The sequence below is a fragment of the Bos indicus genome, chromosome 8, assembly GCF_029378745.1.
Source record: "Bos indicus isolate NIAB-ARS_2022 breed Sahiwal x Tharparkar chromosome 8, NIAB-ARS_B.indTharparkar_mat_pri_1.0, whole genome shotgun sequence".
In the NCBI taxonomy this organism is placed as follows: domain Eukaryota; kingdom Metazoa; phylum Chordata; class Mammalia; order Artiodactyla; family Bovidae; genus Bos; species Bos indicus.
This window is the reverse complement of record NC_091767.1, coordinates 109,818,385-109,836,333: the sequence shown is the minus strand read 5'-3', so window position 1 is coordinate 109,836,333 and position 17,949 is coordinate 109,818,385. Positions and strand designations below refer to the sequence as shown.

Sequence of the window (17,949 nt, the reverse complement as noted above, 5' to 3'; positions counted from 1 at the left end):
CACGTTAACTTTCCTTCTTTATTTTTACTTTTTCTTATTTTGAAATAATTTCAGATTTATAAGCAGATTACAAGAATAAAGGGTTTTGCTTGTCCTGAGCCGTCTGAGAGTCAGTTGCTCGTGTGGAGCCTGTCGCCCCAAGTACTGGACTCCTGTGTGTGCACACTCCCCGAGTGTGCACTCCTGTAGAGGGGACGCGGTCCCGTGTGACGCTGCACGGCCGTCACACCAGGGGCCGGCAGGGACCCGCACCACCGCCGACCCTCAGGCTCATTCGCATCTCACCCGCTGGCCCGCTAACGCCCTTCCTCACCGCAGGAGCCAGTTCAGGGTCACGTGTCGCATTTCACAATCTTTAGCCTTCCGTCTTTTTGACGTTCTTGGCCCTGAGACTTCCGAAGTGTCCAGGCCAGGCCTCTTGTGGCGCCTCCTTCAGGTGGGTCTGTGCGACACTTCCTGGTGACAGGATTCAGCCGAGGCCTCTCTGGCAGGGTGTCCCGGGAGAGAGGCTGAGTTCTCAGCGTGTCCTCTCCGGCAGCACGTGGCTTAGATTTGTCCCATTCCCGGCCCTGCTGACTTGGGTAACTCTGTGAGGGTGGCGTCTGCCTGGTCTCGACTATGCCGTCGCTCTCTCTCCCTTTGTAATTAGTATTTGAGGGGAGGTGTTCTGAGTTAGGTACACACTCCGGTCTTCAGACTTTTGCCCATCAGTTTTAGTCTCCTTTTATGGAGGCTGAACTATTTATTACCATGATGGTTGGCAAATGGTGATTCTTCTAACTGTATTATTCCTTCTACATTTATTAGTTGTTTTGCTGTAAAGAAAAGCCTGCTCTTCTTCCCGTGTATTAACTTACTCGTGGCCTTGTGGTCATGAACTTCGGTTTTCCTCAGTGGGTTGTATCTGTTACTGCCGTTATTTTGATGCTCAGATTGTCCCAGGTTTGGCCTTTTCAAACTGGCTCCTGTGTCCTTTTGACAGTGCTCCATTATTTAAGCACTTCCTTGTTTTCCGACATGGCAGAGTGCTGTAGACATGGGTTGTTTCTGACTTTCTTGGCCTTTTCCCCTGGGATCCTTGGTTCCTCTAGCACACAGTTGAACTTTTATCTGCTTGTAGCCCTATAAAGTGGTGACGCTTTCCCCCATTTTTCAGGTGGCTCTAGTCAGTAGCTTCTTGTGGCCCCAGAACTGGTAAGTACCAGAGCCAAGATCTGAGCTGTAAATAAAGCTTCACATTTGTGGAATTCACAGAATTACATACGCCTTCATAAACGAGGAGCCTGCATCTCAAAGAGGTGTGCTGAGCTGGCTAGCTGAGGTCACGTAGCCAGCAAGTGGCAGAGGCCCCTCAGGTCTCTCTGTCACCAGTCCGCTCACAGAGCCTGGGAAGCACGCGTCACCTGACCTATTAAGTCCCTTGTCCCTAATGTTGTCGGGTTTTGTTTGAGGAATGTCTTTTCCTGGGAGGAAGAACACATGTGGAAAGGCCACCTTCGTAGTCTGTGAAAATGACGGCCTGCAGCTCTGAGGGGGTGCGGTCTCACAGAGGGCAGCCGGGCAGCAAGGTGCCCCTTCCGCAGCAGCTGGGTAACGTGTCCACTGTGGGAGAGCCCTGCACGCCGCCTCCGCTGCCGTGGGCGGTAGTTCCCCACTCCGCCTGCAGGTGGCGCTCTCCGACCGCGGCCTGGCCCAGAGCCTGGCACGGGGCATCACCTTTGGATTTACACACCAAAGCGTCCACGTCTGTTTGCATAGTGTAAGGATGCGCTCCTTCGGAATTCTTCTCTTAATGTCAGATGCCCCTTGTCATTTTCAGGAAAAGCAACAATTAAGCTATGAAGAGCTGATTCAGGTCATAAAGAAAGAACGGGACATCTATACACGCCTGGTAAAATCTCTACAGGACTCAGACAGGTAAGGGCTTCTGTTGGACTGACACATAAACAGAACACGCGTGTGTTTTGAATAAATGCTGCTGCTTTCTGAGGCAGCAAAGACTTCCCACTTTGCTTAGGAAGCTTAAGATACTTGGACAGCGATTGCCTTTTTAAATCAGGTATTCCTACTTCCTTAGCAAGAGTGGTTGGAGAAGGCAATGGCACCCCACTCTAGTACTCTTGCCTGGAAAATCCCATGGATGGAGGAGCCTGGTGGGCCGCAGTCCATGGGGTCGCGAAGAGTCGGACACGACTGAGCGACTTCACTTTCACTTTTCACTTTCACGCATTGGAGAAGGAAATGGCAACCCACTCCAGTGTTCTTGCCTGGAGAGTCCCAGGGACGGGGGAGCCTGGTTGGCTGCTGTCTATGGGGTCGCACGGAGTCGGACACGACTGAAGCGACTTAGCAGCAGCAGCAGCAGCAGCAGCAAGAGTGGTATGATTGTTTTGGCAGCAAATACAGGATAAGGGCTCCCCAGGTGGTGCTAGTGGTAGGGAACTCACCTGGCACTGCAGGAGATGTACGGGTTTGACCGCTGGGTCGGGAGGATCCCCTGGGCTAGTGGTAGGGAACTCACCTGGCACTGCAGGAGATGTACGGGTTTGATCGCTGGGTCGGGAGGATCCCCTGGGCTAGTGGTAGGGAACTCACCTGGCACTGCAGGAGATGTACGGGTTTGACCGCTGGGTCGGGAGGATCCCCTGGAGAAGGAAATGGCAATCCGCTCTAGTATTCCTGCCCGGAGAATCCCAGGGACAGAGGAAGCTGGTGGGCTACAGTTCAGAGGGTTGCACAGAGTCGGACACGACTGAAACGACATAGCACGTACATTGGATAAAAACATCACTAATACTAATTACTCAGGCTTTTACCAGACCTTATTACAGATACAGAAAGTGCCTCCACGTGTGCCACCTCTCCTAGCCCCCACGGCCGCTCTGAGCGGTAAATGTCATTACTGGCCCTGTTTTCCGTAAACAAGGCCATGGAAACTTGGAGAGGTGAGATGACCGTCTAAAGTCTCGCAGGTGGTGAGTGACGGCGGTGTGTCCCTGTCCTGGCGTGGCCTGTGTCCTCACAGCACTGCCGCTGTGGGGTGGTGCCAAGAGGCATGGCGAGAACGCTGATGGTCGGCTGGTGGCCTGGCTCCCACCCTGGCCGGGTCCAGGCAGCTGACACCCCTGGGTCCCTCTGGGCCCAGCCCCGGGCTGGCCTCAGTGATTCTCCTGTGCAGAGGTCACCTCTGTGCGTGGTGGGATGGTGACAGGTGGAAGGGTATCAACCTCTGGGCTTCGTTTCACGGCTGCACAGAAGCGGACGGGGTGGGCGGGCACGCCGACAGAGGACAGTCGGCCGCGGCCCCCGGCTCTCAGGGCAGGCTGCGGTGGGTGGGGGCTCATGATGTCAGCTTGTCTTCATCTGTTTATGTCTAAAGTTTCCCGTCATAAAAGGTTGAGGAAACTCACCCTTCACCGCTCCTTGTCTTCGGCCACAAAGGAAGCCCAAGAATACTGGAGTGGGCAGCCTATGCCTTCTCCAGCGGATCTTCCCAACCCAGGAATCGAACCAGGGTCTCCTGCAGTGCAGGTGGATTCCTTACCAGCTGAGCTGTCATACGTAGAGTCCTCGTTGTCCCTGGGGCCGGGTTCCCTGCCTCTGCCTTCAGTGGGCTTCTGCACTCTGCTCTGCCCCCAACTCATCCTTGAGCATTCAAGGAACCCCCTTGTCGGGAGGCCTGCATGAGTCCCCAGGACAGGCGCCCCTCTGCTGTTCTGCCCTCGCGACGGCCCTCCCCTCCCTCAGTCACCGCCCTGCAGTGGCTGGCCACCTCTCCTGGCCATCAGCGCCTTGTGGGCTGGCGTCCTGTCTGGCGTCCGCGTGTCCCAGTGCTTGTCACAGGGGCTGGCATGCAGTAGGCCCTCGGGAGATACTCAGTGGATGAATTCCCTCTTTAAAGTCCGCCCCTCGCCCGCCCCCAACCCTTTTACGTTGAGATAATGTTCAGGATTTTTAGTCTGAAGTGAGTTTTAAGGAAAATGAAAGCATGCTGATGAAGTTCTGGAGTCGGTTTCACTATGAAAGGAAGCTTCTTTAAGAAGCCTCTGGGGCTCGTCGTTTTCACCTGGGGTGGGTTGAGTAGTCTGGGGACCTCAGATGGGGAGTGGGCGCAGTGGGCTTGACCATGGCGCTAACCCTGACTGGGCGCCCAGAGGCTCTGTGGGCAGAAGTGACCACTGTCACCCTCCTCTGCCTCACGGGTGGTGGCTCTGAGTCCTGCAGGCTCTTCCTTAATGAATCAAAGCGTGCATGGCACGAGGGCAGGCCAGACCGCGTCTAACGGATGCTTAAAAGGTCTCCTGTCCATGTTCAGAGTCAAAATGCATTCAGCAGCTCTCAGCTCCTGGATAAGTCACTTTTCACCCTGAGCCTCAAGATACATGTCAGTATTTGTGCATTGAGCTTGCCCTGCCCACAGACCTACCTGTTCACCTACCTCCCTACCTGCCTTAGAGGGTTGTTTAAAACGTGATGCTAATATGTGAAGTCCTGATGCCTGGCACAAAGGAAATACTCAATAAATGTAACACTTGTTAAGACTAACAGCGATGTGAGAAGTCTCATATGCCTCAGTATCCCATTGTCCGCACACTCAGCTTGCAGGGGGCTTTGAGCCCTCAGACCTTGCTGTAGCCAGAGGGCGGAGCCATGGGCTCGGGTGGGCTCAACCACCCTCCAGGGCTGCTCACCCCCTGCAAACTGGCAGCGAAAGGTGGGTGACTGGAGATGGGTGACGTACTTGTAACTAAAGTTGGTAAGAGCAGGTGGGGAGAGAGCAGCTGGCCACGGACAGCTTTATGATTCATTCCTCACAGCGACACTTCAGCCCCGTGTCACAGAAATGGACATCTGCTCTCAGGGATGTTAAGGGTATTTCTAAGCTCCTGCACTTAGGATTCTCAGAGCTCAGAGCTCCCTGGCTCTGGGGCCTGGGCCCTTACTGCACAGCTGTCACCTTGAAGACAGGGGACAGTTTGTGTTTGCCTGTGACTCAGACTTTCTCATTCTCAGCACTGTTGGGATTTGGGGCTAGATAAATTTTTGTCAAGGGCTTCCCAGGTGACTCAGTGGTAAAAGAATCCACCTGCAATGCAGGAGACGCGGGTTTGATCCCTGGGATGGAGAGTCCCATGGAGAAGGAAATGGCAGCCCACTCCAGTGTTCTTGCCTGGGAAAACCCATGGACAGAGGAGCCTGGTGGGCTGTAGTTCACGGGGTCGCAAAAGGATCAGATACAACTTAGTGACTACAGAACAACAACAACTTTTTGCCTTGAGAGGCCGTCCTGTCCATCGTAGAACGTTTAATGGCGTCTCTGGCTTTTGCCACCACGTGGCAATGACACCCTCCCCTGCCCCGATTGTGACAACCAGCGCTGTCTCCAGATGCGGCCACATGTGCCCTGGGGGGTTTAAATCCTCTCCAGATGAAGATCATGGCTGTGACTCACGAGTCGCAGAAGGTTGGGCTTGTAAGCACCTGCTGTTTGGGAGTCGTTAACTTACATGGAAGGAAGGAGCTGATGTTTATCGAGACCTTGTGTGTGTCAGGCACTGTGCTGCACTCTTTCCCTTATAACATCTCACTGACTTCTCGAAACACCTGAAGGAAAGGCACTGTCCCCGCTTTATAGAGGAGGGCAGCAGGGCAGGCCGGTGAGCTGACCGCTGAGGTCCTGGAGCCGATGAGTGCTGGCGCCCTGGGGGCAGGCAGGCCCAGCTCCTGCCCGACTCCTCCCTGGAAGGAGGAAGGCGCAGGGCTGTCCTTTCTCTCTGAGAGAAGCTCCTTTTGTTCCCCCGACTCCTCACGCTGTGCAGGGATCCTGGGGCTGGGGAAACAGGGATGACCGACGCAGGAGCTGCAGCTGTGTACTTTTCTCCCTGCCAGAGAGTGGAGAAGGAGTGAAGCAGTCAGCTCTCCCCAGCTCTCATCGCAGAAGCTTCGCTGGAGCAGTCTTTCTTTTTTTTCCCCCTGGTTAAATGTGTCTGCAGCACGACCGCATCCGAGCGAGTGCTGTGCTATGACACCTCTGTGAGGTTTTCCATCAGCCTTACAAATTGATCATTATGATTGTCTTGAAATGGAACTAGGTACAAGTTGCTGGGAAGGCCCCTTCCCTGGCAAGGAGGCTGCCTCACAATGAACCATCTTCAAAGCAGCGAGCATAGAAGATTAGACATGATGGTTTATTTTCCTTCCAATAGATGTTGATTTCTTCGTGCAGTTCGATGGACGGAGCTGGAGGGAGTCGCTGGAGGAGAAGAGGGACTTGAGTCTGTGGCGCTCGTATCTTAGAGCGACGTCTCCTTAGCATGTGGGGCTGTGGACCCCTCTAGAACAACCCGATGAAAGCTGATGGGCCCGCTCCCTAAAAAAAAAAAACCCACACATTGATAAACTCTTTCCTACATTTTCTAAGTGTTGATGGGCCTTCTCGGGGAAAAAAGGTCACGTGCGAGACAGAGTGACGCATTTCTTGGTATTTAAGACGAGCTTTCTGACTCGCTAAGGCGTTTCAGGAGTTGCAAAGCGTGTTCGTTTGCTTTGACCCAGTCGTCGTGCTGCAGGGAATCTGTCTCCAGAAGCTAACCTGGGTGAGAAGCAAGCCTCTCGGCGCAGGGCTTTGAGGGGACAGTGTGTGTGTCGCTCAGGTGTCTGCTGGAGTCCGTGTCCCTGCAGGAGCCTGTGGAGTCGGTTCAGACCCCTGCCGCGTGCTCACCCACGGAGCCCCGCCTGGAAGCACGTGCAGTCCGGCAGCCGCTGGCCGTGTGACCGCACACGTTTCAGTTACCACACCGGGCATTCGGTGCCTCGGAGTGTAGCCCCTTTCAGACGCCCAGCAGGCGCGACCCACCGGTGGCTGTGCCGTGCTCATCGGTGTGGATACAAGGCGTTCCCATCACTGGAGAGAGCTCTGGGGGACGGCCCTCCCCCGTCAGGGTGGATTCTGGGAGGTGGGCTTTCTCAGGGCCGCCCCGAGTTCATCAAGCCCTCCGCGCAGGTCAGCACCGTATTGTTACATCGTCCCACCCCTCAAACAAAAGTTCATTTGGCTCTTCATCTGTGAGTGGCTAACCCACCGCTTTAGTCTTTTGTTGAACCTTAGATCGGTGCTTCAGTCCCTCCTGCCTTCAGCTCTCACGCTTCTCTTCTTTTTCTTGTCCCTCTTGCCCCTCGCCCTTAACCTCCAGCGCCACCTCTTTTTGGGGTGACACAGCAGACCCTCTAGAGCCTTCCTTCCATACCCAAGCCTGTGCAAGACAGTATTCCAAACAGAGAAACATTCCGAAGAATTAAATGATATCTACCTAGCTACATTTGGAGCAGAAACTTGGGAAAGGACCCAAATGTTCACTGATAGGGGAGGATTTAAAGTAAACGCTGGGTCGTTTACCCAGCTTAATATTACATAATCATTAAAAGTGATGCTTGTAAATTATTTCTGAAAATGGAGGGAGATATTTAAACGAGCAATGCACAATGTAGTTTTTTATGTCCAGTATGATTTCAACCTTATAACAATACTCAGGGAGAAAGATTAGAGGGAATACAGTCTGCCATATGTTCTTTGATGTTGGGGTTATAGTAATTTTTGCTTTTTTCATACTTATATTTAAAAATATTTTTTTCACTTTTATATTTTAAATGTTCTATGAACTTGTATTTACTTTTATAGCCAGAAAAAGAAAAAAAGACAAACATCTCACAAATAACATAAAAATCAAAGGAAGGCTGGCTGGGTTTTTTTTACAGCACAAGTAGATCTTTTATAAATTATGGTATCTTGTTTTACCAGTGTCAGTGCCCTGCAGGCTGAGTTGAGCAGTGTCTTTGCCCTGCGGAAGCGGCTGGAGTGGGACGTGCTCTCGTACCAGCACCTGCGGAGGGCCCTGGAGGAGCAGATCAGCGAGATCCGGCGGCGGGAAGGTACTCGCTCCCTTGCATGCGTTTGCACGTGGAGGGCCGTGCGGAGCTTGGCAGGAGTCCTCAGGCTTCAGTAGGAGACGCAGCACCTTGGGGCTTTCGTCTGGGGAGCCTCTTTTGCAGGGACAGTGTTTTTGCTGCTCTTCTGGCCTGGACTCGGGTGGCTGCGGCCGGTGGCGGCCGGGGCCCAGCACGTTGCGTTGGCTCCCTGAGGGCCAGCTGCAGGGCCGCTTGCTCGCTGCCGCCGCTCTGTTCTGCATCATTTGACTTCTAGCTCCAGATAACCTCAGGGCCTCGTCATCCCCTTTCTCGGATCAACAGCACTCATTGCCCCAAACATCTGGGTCTGGCCTCCCCAGGCACCCAGTGCGTAGACGCATGGGGGTGAAACTGCTGTTTGCTGCTGGAATACTGCTTTTCGAACTGTCATGACCACAAGGGGCTATGATTAGGGAGGGTCCCATGATGCCTGTTTTTCGAATTGCCCTGGGAGGTCCCATGGTACCTTCCCTGCTGTGCTCAGGACAGCAGCATTTGGCCCCCTCGCTGCCTAGAACCTAAGGCTTCCCTGGCGGCTCAGACGATAAAGAGTTCACCTGCAGTGCAGAAGACCCAGGTTTGATCCCTGGGTTGGGAAGATCTCCTGGAGAAGGGGAATGACAACCGACTCCAGTATTCTTTCTTGGAGAATCCCGTGGACAAAGGGGCTGGGCGGGCTACTGTCCGTAGGGTCGCAAAGAGTCAGGCACAACTGAAGTGACTAGGCCTGCATGCACTGGCTAGAACCTGAGTCCTGTAGACTCCGGATTGGTATCTTCATCCTTTCCGTGTCTCTAGCCTGGTGTTGGCATGTATGCTTAAAGTCAGTCATCGCAGTGATAGGTTTGACAGGTCTTGAGCACCTGCTGTGTACAGGGCATAGTGGGAGGCCCTTAACATCTCACCCCGATCCTGGCCGTCGACCCATTGGGTAGAGTAGGCACTGACATCACATCACAGATGAAGACACCCAGATTTGAGCCAGGACACCTTCCGTTGAAGTCCAGCTCTTTACAGCATGCTAAGCATATCAGCTCTTCCCCACGTGTGCTAAGCGAGATCCTGCTTCACTCACTGCCTAGCCTGGCCCCTCTCTGCCCCCGCGCCCTCTGCATAGCCTGGCCCCTCTCCACCCTCACGTTCCTAGCCTGGCCCTGCTCTGCCCTCGCGCTCCTAGCCTGGCCCCTCTCTGCCCCCGCGCCCTCTGCATAGCCTGGCCTCTCTCCACCCTCGCGCTCCTAGCCTGGCCCCGCTCTGCCCCCGCGTTCCTAGCCTGGCCCCGCTCTGCCCTCGCGCTCCTAGCCAGGCCCTTCTCTGCCCCCACTCTCCTAGCCAGGCCCCTCTCTGCCCTCACGCTCCTAGCCTGGCCCGTCTCTGCCCCCGTGCCCTCTGCATAGCCTGGCCCCTCTCCACCCTCGCGTTCCTAGCCTGGCCCCTCTCCACCCTCGCGCTCCTAGCCAGGCCCCTCTCTGCCCTCATGCTCCTAGCCTGGCCCCTCTCTGCCCTCGTGCTCCCTGTGAGAGTGTGAGCTTTGCTGCAGAGAAAGCAGACCCTTCATGGGTGACCCAGGACTCCCCATCATAGATCTCACAGGCAGTTTCTCCTCTCAGTGTGGACTCGCTGCCACGGTGGACTCTGGAGCTGGAAAAAAAAACACATCAGGCACTTTTTATTTCCCTTGAGTTCTACCCCTGAGGGTCACATCTGATTTTTCTAAACAGAATCACTCCCTTATTTAAACTGAAAAATCACCACTTATTTGTGCCGCTCAGAATGGTCTGCAGACAACACTGGATACGCAAATTATAATTCAGAATTGGCCGCAGGGAAAGCCTGCGGCCCACGATGAACCCCTGCATTGAGTAGCAGCCTGTAGAGACCCAGGAAAATTGGCTCCCGCCCCAGAGGAGGGGCCCTGAACTCCCTAGGAGTGCTCACGCCCCTCCCACCCCTCCTGCAGCTCAGGTGCATTAGGTGGACCGCACTGGGGTGGGTCTGGGCAGGATCTCCTTCTGACGTTCTGTTGCTCTTCTCCTTTTTTTCTTTCTTTTTTTTTTTCTTGGTGCAGAAGAAACATTTTCATTTTATAGTGATCAGACATCCTACCTGAGCATTTGCCTTGAAGAACACAATCGGCTGCACGTGGAACATTTTTCTCAAGAAGAGCTTAAGAAAAAGGTATTGACTTTATTAACTTTCAGTGCTTTGTTAGTTATTTGTTGTCTCTTGGGTTCCTGATTAGAGGTGTGAGGTTCCAAAAGCCCTTCTCCCTGCCTCTGCTGCCTCTCTCCCTGCCCGTCTCTCCACGGACATTCCATGGAGACCGCCCCCCCACCCCCCGTGTCTGATGCACTCTTTCTCAGGCTTGAGGACCCCCACCCAGGCCCCATCTCCTCTAGGAAGCACCCCATCCCCCCTGGAATTAGCCCTCTTTCCCTCTGGTCTTCTTCCTCTCTTCTTGTACCTGATTTCATTGATGTCCTTGCTATACTGGTCTATAATTATCTGATTATTCTTCTATATCCCCAGTAGGCCACTCACCTTAAAGTGAGTGTATCTTATTTATTTCTGATTTCCCAGTGCCTGCCTGGCACATATAGTGGGAGTTAATAGATGGTTTTTGAAAGAATAAAGGTTCAGGTTTGGTCAATAAATCTTTTCTAAAACTTGGAAAGGTCTTCCCATCTGTTATCATTGGTGTGGTTAGGGTGGTTGAGTATTTCAAGGCTCTAAGAGCCATTGATAAGAGGAGGAAGTGTGAACTCAGAGGACACTGTGGTTTATTGTAAAATGATCATCTGTGTGTGACAGGTTCAGATTCTGTCTTGGAATAAGTCGCATCCTGGTAGAGCAGATGGATGTGTGTCCGAGCCGTGTTACTGCAGAGTGCACAGAGGGCTGTGCCAGGCAGAGATGCGAGGTGCAGGCGCAGCAGAGAAAGAGAGGTTGTCTGTCTGGTGGGGGTAGGGGGTGGGGGAGGCCCTTCCCAGATCAGAGGAAGCGTCTCAACAGAAATGAGACCTGAGGTGGGTTTTGGACAATGAGTAGGAGCTTATCTAACTAGAAAACTTTCTCGGCAGAGAGGGAGAGGAAAAAAGGTACAGAAAAGATAAAAAGCAGGAGTGTAGAAGTTTAGTTATGTTCAGAGGAATGCAGCAGGAAGCACTGAGGCATCTGTCCGTGTTCTGAGGGTGAGGAAGCTGAGGTGGTAGGAGCCACGGCTGGTCCCTACTGTGGCTGTGTGTCGGGCGGGAGCTAGTCCCCTTGGCTGGCACTCCATGGCTGTTTGCAGGGTCAGACTGTCTCGTTCTTCCCTCTGTAACCTTTAGGGTTGGGTCTGATTGGTGTTACGTTTGGGTGCAGGGGACACCTGCTCTCTGTGCTGAGGTGGGATTTCCCGCTTATTTCAGGGGCGAATGATTACCCCTTGAAGAAGGGTTTGGAAAGTCACTGACCACTGGAATTTGAAGTTTGCAGGAAATAAAGGTGGTGTCTGATCAGCTGCTTATGCACCTGTCCTTGTGAGACCTGTGCCTTAAGGAGGGGCCTTGGACCGGGAGTCCAGGCCTGACTCTGCTTTGTGCGGGCAGCTGCCCTTGCCCGCTTGACCTGGCACTCTGGCCAGTGTTGTACATCACTGAATTCTCCAGGAACCCCAGCTCTGGGGCCTCGGGCAGTGAGCTGCTTTATACCTCGGGCTTTTCCTTGTCAAATGGGGACAGTCACACCGGCCTGTGCACCTCCGTGGGATTTTTGTAAGGAGTGATTGACTAAAGCTCAAGGGAGTGTTTCAGTTGCCATGAATTGCTTTGGAACTGAAGACTGTTGTTATTCTGGACAGTGGTAGATAGGCATAGAGAGAGGAAGGCGGAGGCCATAGAACAAGCCTCCGACACAGCCTCAGAAGTGTCAGTCCGGGGGATTTTCCTCCGGAGGCTCTCAAGTGCAAGACAGAGGTGCTGTACGCTGTCATGGATGGGGTACTTAGACTGCGCGGGGGGCATTGGTGCACCGTGGCCGTGGTCACCTGCCGTTCTCGTGGTAGCCCATTCTACAGAAGCGGAAACGGAGGCTTAGACCAGGCAGCTTGCCCAGGATCTCTGGGGCTACAACAGAGAGATGCTGGTGTTTTTCTCACTGTACCTGGGGGGAGCCTGAAGCCTGGAGTCAGGCCGCCTGGCTCTCCATGACTGTGATGCTGGGAGGTCTGCTCAGTAACCATGGCCCCAAGAGGCAGAAGTGTGCCTGTGGGTAGCCGGGTCTCTCCTGCTCTGATCTCCCAGGTCGGCGACCTTATCCAGCTGGTCAAGGAGCTGTACGCGGACAACCAGCACCTAAAGAAAACCATTTTTGATCTTTCCTGCGTGGGTTTCCCAGGAGACAACAAGCCTGAGTCAGTAGATCAAACAGAGGTAAGAAGGAATGCTCTTATCATCACGAGCTCATCACAAAGAATAACAGCCCCACACACGTGTCAAGGCTGCATCTGTTCTGGGGGTCTCTGTGGAAATTACCTTTGCTGTGGACGGGCTTTGGAGGCCTTCTTAGGTCAACAGGTCTGCCTGTAGGTTTCCGCAAGTTTGGGTCGTTTCTGGGAGGATGCACTTGATGTTTTGTGATGCCCGCACTCCAGGCCTGGCCCTGGGATCTGGGCTGCAGGTCACGGGCATCTGGGCACGTCTGGAGGACTGGTAAGGTCCCAGGAGTCGGAGAGTTGTCCCGTCACCAGTCACTCCGGTAGTATAGATGGAACCTTAACAAACCCGTTACCTTGGAAAAACAAACGAGTAAACACTCTTTCCATCTCCTTCCTGAGTTAACCCTCTAAACGCGCCTTCTCACTGCCATGCATCTTCCCCTGGCTTTGGCCGGATGCATGTTCTTTCTTCCCGCACTTACCCGGGACCCCCTGTGCCCTGCCCCCACGGCGGACCCGATAAGGAACAGACAGTTGGTGTCCCCGGGCCCACATGTCCAGCTTCCTGCCTCTGGAAGTTCTCGCGTGGCGGCATTTGAGAGTCTGAAAGGGCCAGGGAAGGTTAAGTCCTGGCGTCTGCGCTGCAGAGTGTGTGGTTCCTGGGCGTGCGGGTCGCTCTGGCAGCCCGCCCCGGGGGCAGCAGAGGAGCCCTCTTGGCCCGTTGAGTCTGGCTCTCTCCTCGTCTTTGTGCTTTCCTCAGTCAGTGGCCTGACCACACACAGTGGGGGGAGGCGGGTCCTGCTGTGACTCAGGAGGAGCTTATTTCCTGAGTCCCTGCCTGGGCCTGACACTCCCCTAGGGGTGCCTCGCTCCAGGCCGGTGTTGGGCTAGTTAGTTTCAGAACTCTGGACCTGTGCTTGCCATGAGATGCACCCGGGCCCCTTGCACTTGGGTCCCCCACACTCTCCCTGGTTGGCCTTGTCTTGAACCCAGCCTTGTGTGCCACGTAAAGGGAGAGCCCGTTGCTACACCATTTCTAGGGAAAGATCTGTCAGCCTGAGTGGTCTCCTCCCTCCTTCAAAGTGGGAGGCTCTCACAGGTGTTTATTCCTCCCACCTTCAAAGTGGGAGGCTCTCTCAGGTGTTTATTCCTCCCACCTTCAAAGTGGGAGGCTCTCTCAGGTGTTTATTCCTCCCGCCTTCAAAGTGGGAGGCTCTCTCGGGTGTTTATTCCTCCCGCCTTCAAAGTGGGAGGCTCTCACAGGTGTTTATTCCTCCCGCCTTCAAAGTGGGAGGCTCTCTCAGGTGTTTATTCCTCCCGCCTTCAAAGTGGGAGGCTCTCACAGGTGTTTATTCCTCCCGCCTTCAAAGTGGGAGGCTCTCACAGGTGTTTATTCTTCCCGCCTTCAAAGTGGGAGGCTCTCTCAGGTGTTTATTCCTCCCGCCTTCAAAGTGGGAGGCTCTCTCAGGTGTTTATTCCTCCCGCCTTCAAAGTGGGAGGCTCTCACAGGTGTTTATTCCTCCCGCCTTCAAAGTGGGAGGCTCTCACAGGTGTTTATTCCTCCCGCCTTCAAAGTGGGAGGCTCTCACAGGTGTTTATTCCTCCCGCCTTCAAAGTGGGAGGCTCTCTCAGGTGTTTGTGCTGTGCTCTGGCCATCTGCTCCCTTGGAGAGACAGAATACTATTGATCTTAGTCTCGGGGCCCCAGATAATTTTGAGAAGCAAGAACACGTGCGGCCCATTTAGGGAGAAACAAGGCTCTTGGTTTGTTTTCTCCAAGGCGGCGTTTTTAATAAGCCACCCATTCTTCATCTGCTTCATCTGAGTCGCAAATGGCGAGAGTGTGTGTGTTCGTTTGCTCTTTGAAAGAAATCTGTTAAATGTCCTCTCATGTCCTCTGGAGGACAGAGAGTTTTTCCTCTTTCCACTCTGAGGTCCTAATAGCAGCCAGTTCAGACCTGAATCGTTGGTCAGGTTGCACGGCAATTTTATGATCCCTATGAATAGCCGTGTCCTTTGCTGCCCCAGCCCCCGTCTTCCCCCGGAATGCAATGGGAAGATGCGCGCGGCAAGGGCGGCCTTCCCACAGGCATCCTGAGCTGGGAGAGGAAGGAGAGGTTGCGAGGGCCGAGGGGAGGCTGCTGTTCCCTGGGAGGGCGTGTGGCTCTCTCCTTTGATGAGCAACACGGCAGAGACAAACGGGGAATGCCTGCGTGGGCCACAGCCTCGTCGGGGCAGCGGCTTGTGAAGCAGGGATGGGCCCCGCTCCAGCTCTCTGGGAGCCTACGAGTCAGAAAAGGAAAAAAAAAGACAGCAAATATATTGTGTATTTTTAAGTATACTCAGTCTTTTTTTCCTCCAGTATTTAATTAACCCACAGCATTGCCTAAATTTGGAAAATTCAGAAATGACCCCTGACCTGGCACTTCCCAGAGCCTCTCCCCCTCCTCGTGTGCAGTGCGTGTACACGTGCTCGTGCGGCCCCGTTTCCCGTGTGCCCCAGTGGCTGCCGCGTTAGCACGTCTTACTCCGTCTTGGGGGTGCCCTGGCTTTAACTCACTGCCTCGCGACTGTCGGGCATGGAGGTTGTTTCTAGGGGTTCACTATCTTAAATTACCTGATGAATGTCTGGACACAAATCATTTTCTGGGCTTACACTTCTTTTTTTTCCCCTTAGACTGTGTTCCTGGATGAGTAATTACTAGGTCAAAAGTACACATACAGATATGTATATGTGTATGTGTATATATAATAAGCATATAATTTATTTTCTTTTTATGCCCCTGCACACACACGGCTTTTAACTTGATAAAGGCTACGAAGAGCAGGAGGCCCTGATGCAGTTTGCCAGGTGTGTCCTTAGAACAGAGGCCCTGGGCTGGAGTCCCCCTGAGCTGGGCACACAGTGCTTCTTCCCTGCATGTGGGCAGGTCACAGAAGAACCAGCCAAATCAGCAGAAAGCCAAGAACAGGCATCCTTGTGTTTTAAAGCATATTAAAAAAAAAAAAAAGTCTCTCATGGGCTTGCTCTGATTTCCCTGTATTTTTTTGTGGACTATAGTTTATGTATTCTGGGAGATGTGGTTGAGGATGGACGTGCGGGAGTGATTTGAACGGCCCGCGGTCAGGGAGGTGAGCATGGCCAGCCTCGGGTGTGTGGCACGCAGCTGTCACCTCTGGGGGCCAGATCACGCGTGCGAGCACCCAGGAAAGGCTGCTCGCTATCATTATTTACTCAACGTTGTCATTTTTTTAGGGATGGTTAGAAAACTAAGGGTTTTTTTTTTTGGCATGGAGAGGAAACATGGATTAGGGGGCATAATTTAATCGAACTCATGTGTAGGGCTGTCATCTTGAATAAGAAACAGACCTAGTGTGACTTCAGAGGACAGAAGTGGAGCTCAGAAGTACAAGCTCGTTAGCATCTGGTATTAGCAACAGACTAGAATTTGGTTTGTCAGAAGCAGATTGAATTTCATCGAAAGGAGGATGCGTCTAACAACTTGACTTCGTAAGTTGTTACGAGTTGTAGCCAACTTGTGAAGCCCTTGGCATGGTGCCTGGCCTGTAGTGGGCAGTCACTATGTAACACAGCTACTTCAGTGTTGCTTTTTAGTGAAGTGTGCGAGCTGCGACTCCAGCCCTTTTCTGACTCTGTTCAGTGTCATTTCGGGGCCCTTGTTAACGGGAGGATTCTGGTCCATTGAGCCTGGCACGGGGCCTGCGAGTCTGCGTTTCTCACGCGCTTCCGTGGCTCCAAAGAACACACTTGAGCAGCAAGATCAGAAGCAATGGTTCCAGCTCTTTGTTTTGGGGGAAAAAAAAAATTTGGGAAAAAAAATTGTCCTTTTAGCAGTGTTTCCTGAGCACTGGGCACTGGTGTTAAAACTGAGCCAGACATGGTCCCTGCCCCCTGGCGAACGTGATGCGGAGAAGCAGAGCTGGGACAGGGCCTGGGGGCCCTGGGACGGTCCCGCCTCCTCTTCTGAGGTCAAGAGCTTCTCTGTGGAAGGACAAGGGGCATCTGCAGAGGTCCGAGAAGGAATAGCCCAAGAGGTGGCGGCAGATCCAGGCCACGCATTTGTTCAGGAGAGACGTCTAGGGAGGGCCCTGCTGATTTGTGTCAGACACTCGAGCAGACAAGAGAAAAAGACAGCGGGGAAGTCGCTGGGGACCGAGCAGTGGAGCAGTGAGGGGAACAGAGGCTGCGTGGCAGTGGGTGGAGAGGCAGCGAGGGGAAGAGGCGAAGGGCGAGCGGGGCCCGTGCGGGTGTGTAGGGCTCCTCTCCTGCGGGTGGTGGCGCCAGAAACACCCGCCTGCCGCGACGCGCTGGTCTCTATTGCCTTTGCCTTTGAAAACCGATCAGTCACATATGGCATGGGTGACATTTCTCTGTGTCACGGTATTTAATTTCTTGATCAGTGCTAGAGATTGAGATCTGACTTAATTTTAACCAAGTCAGCAGAGGTAAAGGGAAACGAAAGCAAGTTTTTATTTCAGAGTACTTAGTAATGGTGTGGTTGTGGTTCTGGAAATGAAGAATAGCTTGCAAGCTTTTGTGATGTCATTTTGGAATGACACATGTTAACAATACTTTTTGCTCAGCTATACCTGCGGGAAGACCCTTCTCCTGATCCTCAGGGTGGGGGGCAGCGCCTCTCGGCCTCCTTCCTGTTCCCAGGAGGGTTCGTGCTCCTGCCATAGAAGGTCTTGGGGTCCTTTCCTAAGGAGTTTCTGGAGGGTGTTGGCAGCAAAAGCCACGTTGCAGAAGGTGAGGGTGCACAGTCCTTTCAGGAAGCCTGGAGAGAGGCAGGCAGCGCTCGTGACCAGAGCTGTCGGTGGACCGGAGAGGAGAACGCCATTACTTGGCTTTTTTTTTTTTAAGACGAGAGAGGCTCCCCCCTCCCCACCCCCCCCCCCCGCCCCAGCGTTTTATTGTGAAAAAACTCAAATATAGCAAAGGGAAAAGAACTTCAGAGTGGACACCCATATACTCACCCCCTAGATTCTATTATTCATCTTTTCCACCAGCTATCATCCTTCCACCTTATCTTTTTGATAAATTTTCATGTAAATCACAACCAGTATGTTGTTACAGTCAGTCGTGTCTGACTCTGCAGCCCCATGGATTGTAGCCCACCAGGCTCCTGTCCATGGGATTCTCCAGGCAAGAATACTAAAGTGGGTTGCCATTCCTTTCTCCAGGGGATTTTCCTGACCAAGGGATCAAACCCGGGTCCCCTGCCTTGCAGGCGGATTCTTAACCATCTGAGCCACACATGTAAGATTCTGACCCTGGGAAGTTTTCTGTAAAAGACTTTCCGAAGTCACTTTGCTTTATTTTTTTCTTCCAAAACAAGGGTTTCTTTTAGAAAGAAGATCAGGAAAGTTTGAGTTGGGCTGGGAAAATTATGGGGTGAGGGACTCAGTGTAAGAATTCCTGAAATCACAGCACGGAGACAGAACCTCGGATGTGTCGTATGTACGGCACGGCAGCCGGTGGCGGAGGCTCAGCTCGTGGTTTTAATGCCATGGTGCAAAGCTCACTCCTCCATGGGTGAGGTGAGC

At 53.2% G+C, this 17,949-nt stretch overlaps 1 protein-coding gene across 9 annotated transcripts in view; it reads left to right on the top strand.

Annotated features, from left to right (window-relative positions):
* The window catches only part of CDK5RAP2 (CDK5 regulatory subunit associated protein 2), a 183,555-nt gene that overhangs the window by 96,451 nt on the left and 69,155 nt on the right, over positions 1-17,949 (top strand). For all 9 annotated transcript variants that reach the window (XM_019966830.2, XM_019966831.2, XM_070795383.1 and 6 more), the window contains 4 exons: positions 1,820-1,917; positions 7,799-7,929; positions 10,034-10,143; positions 12,249-12,377. In XM_019966830.2, coding sequence (XP_019822389.2) covers positions 1,820-1,917; positions 7,799-7,929; positions 10,034-10,143; positions 12,249-12,377 — 468 coding nt within the window. The remainder of the gene's footprint in view (positions 1-1,819; positions 1,918-7,798; positions 7,930-10,033; positions 10,144-12,248; positions 12,378-17,949) is intronic.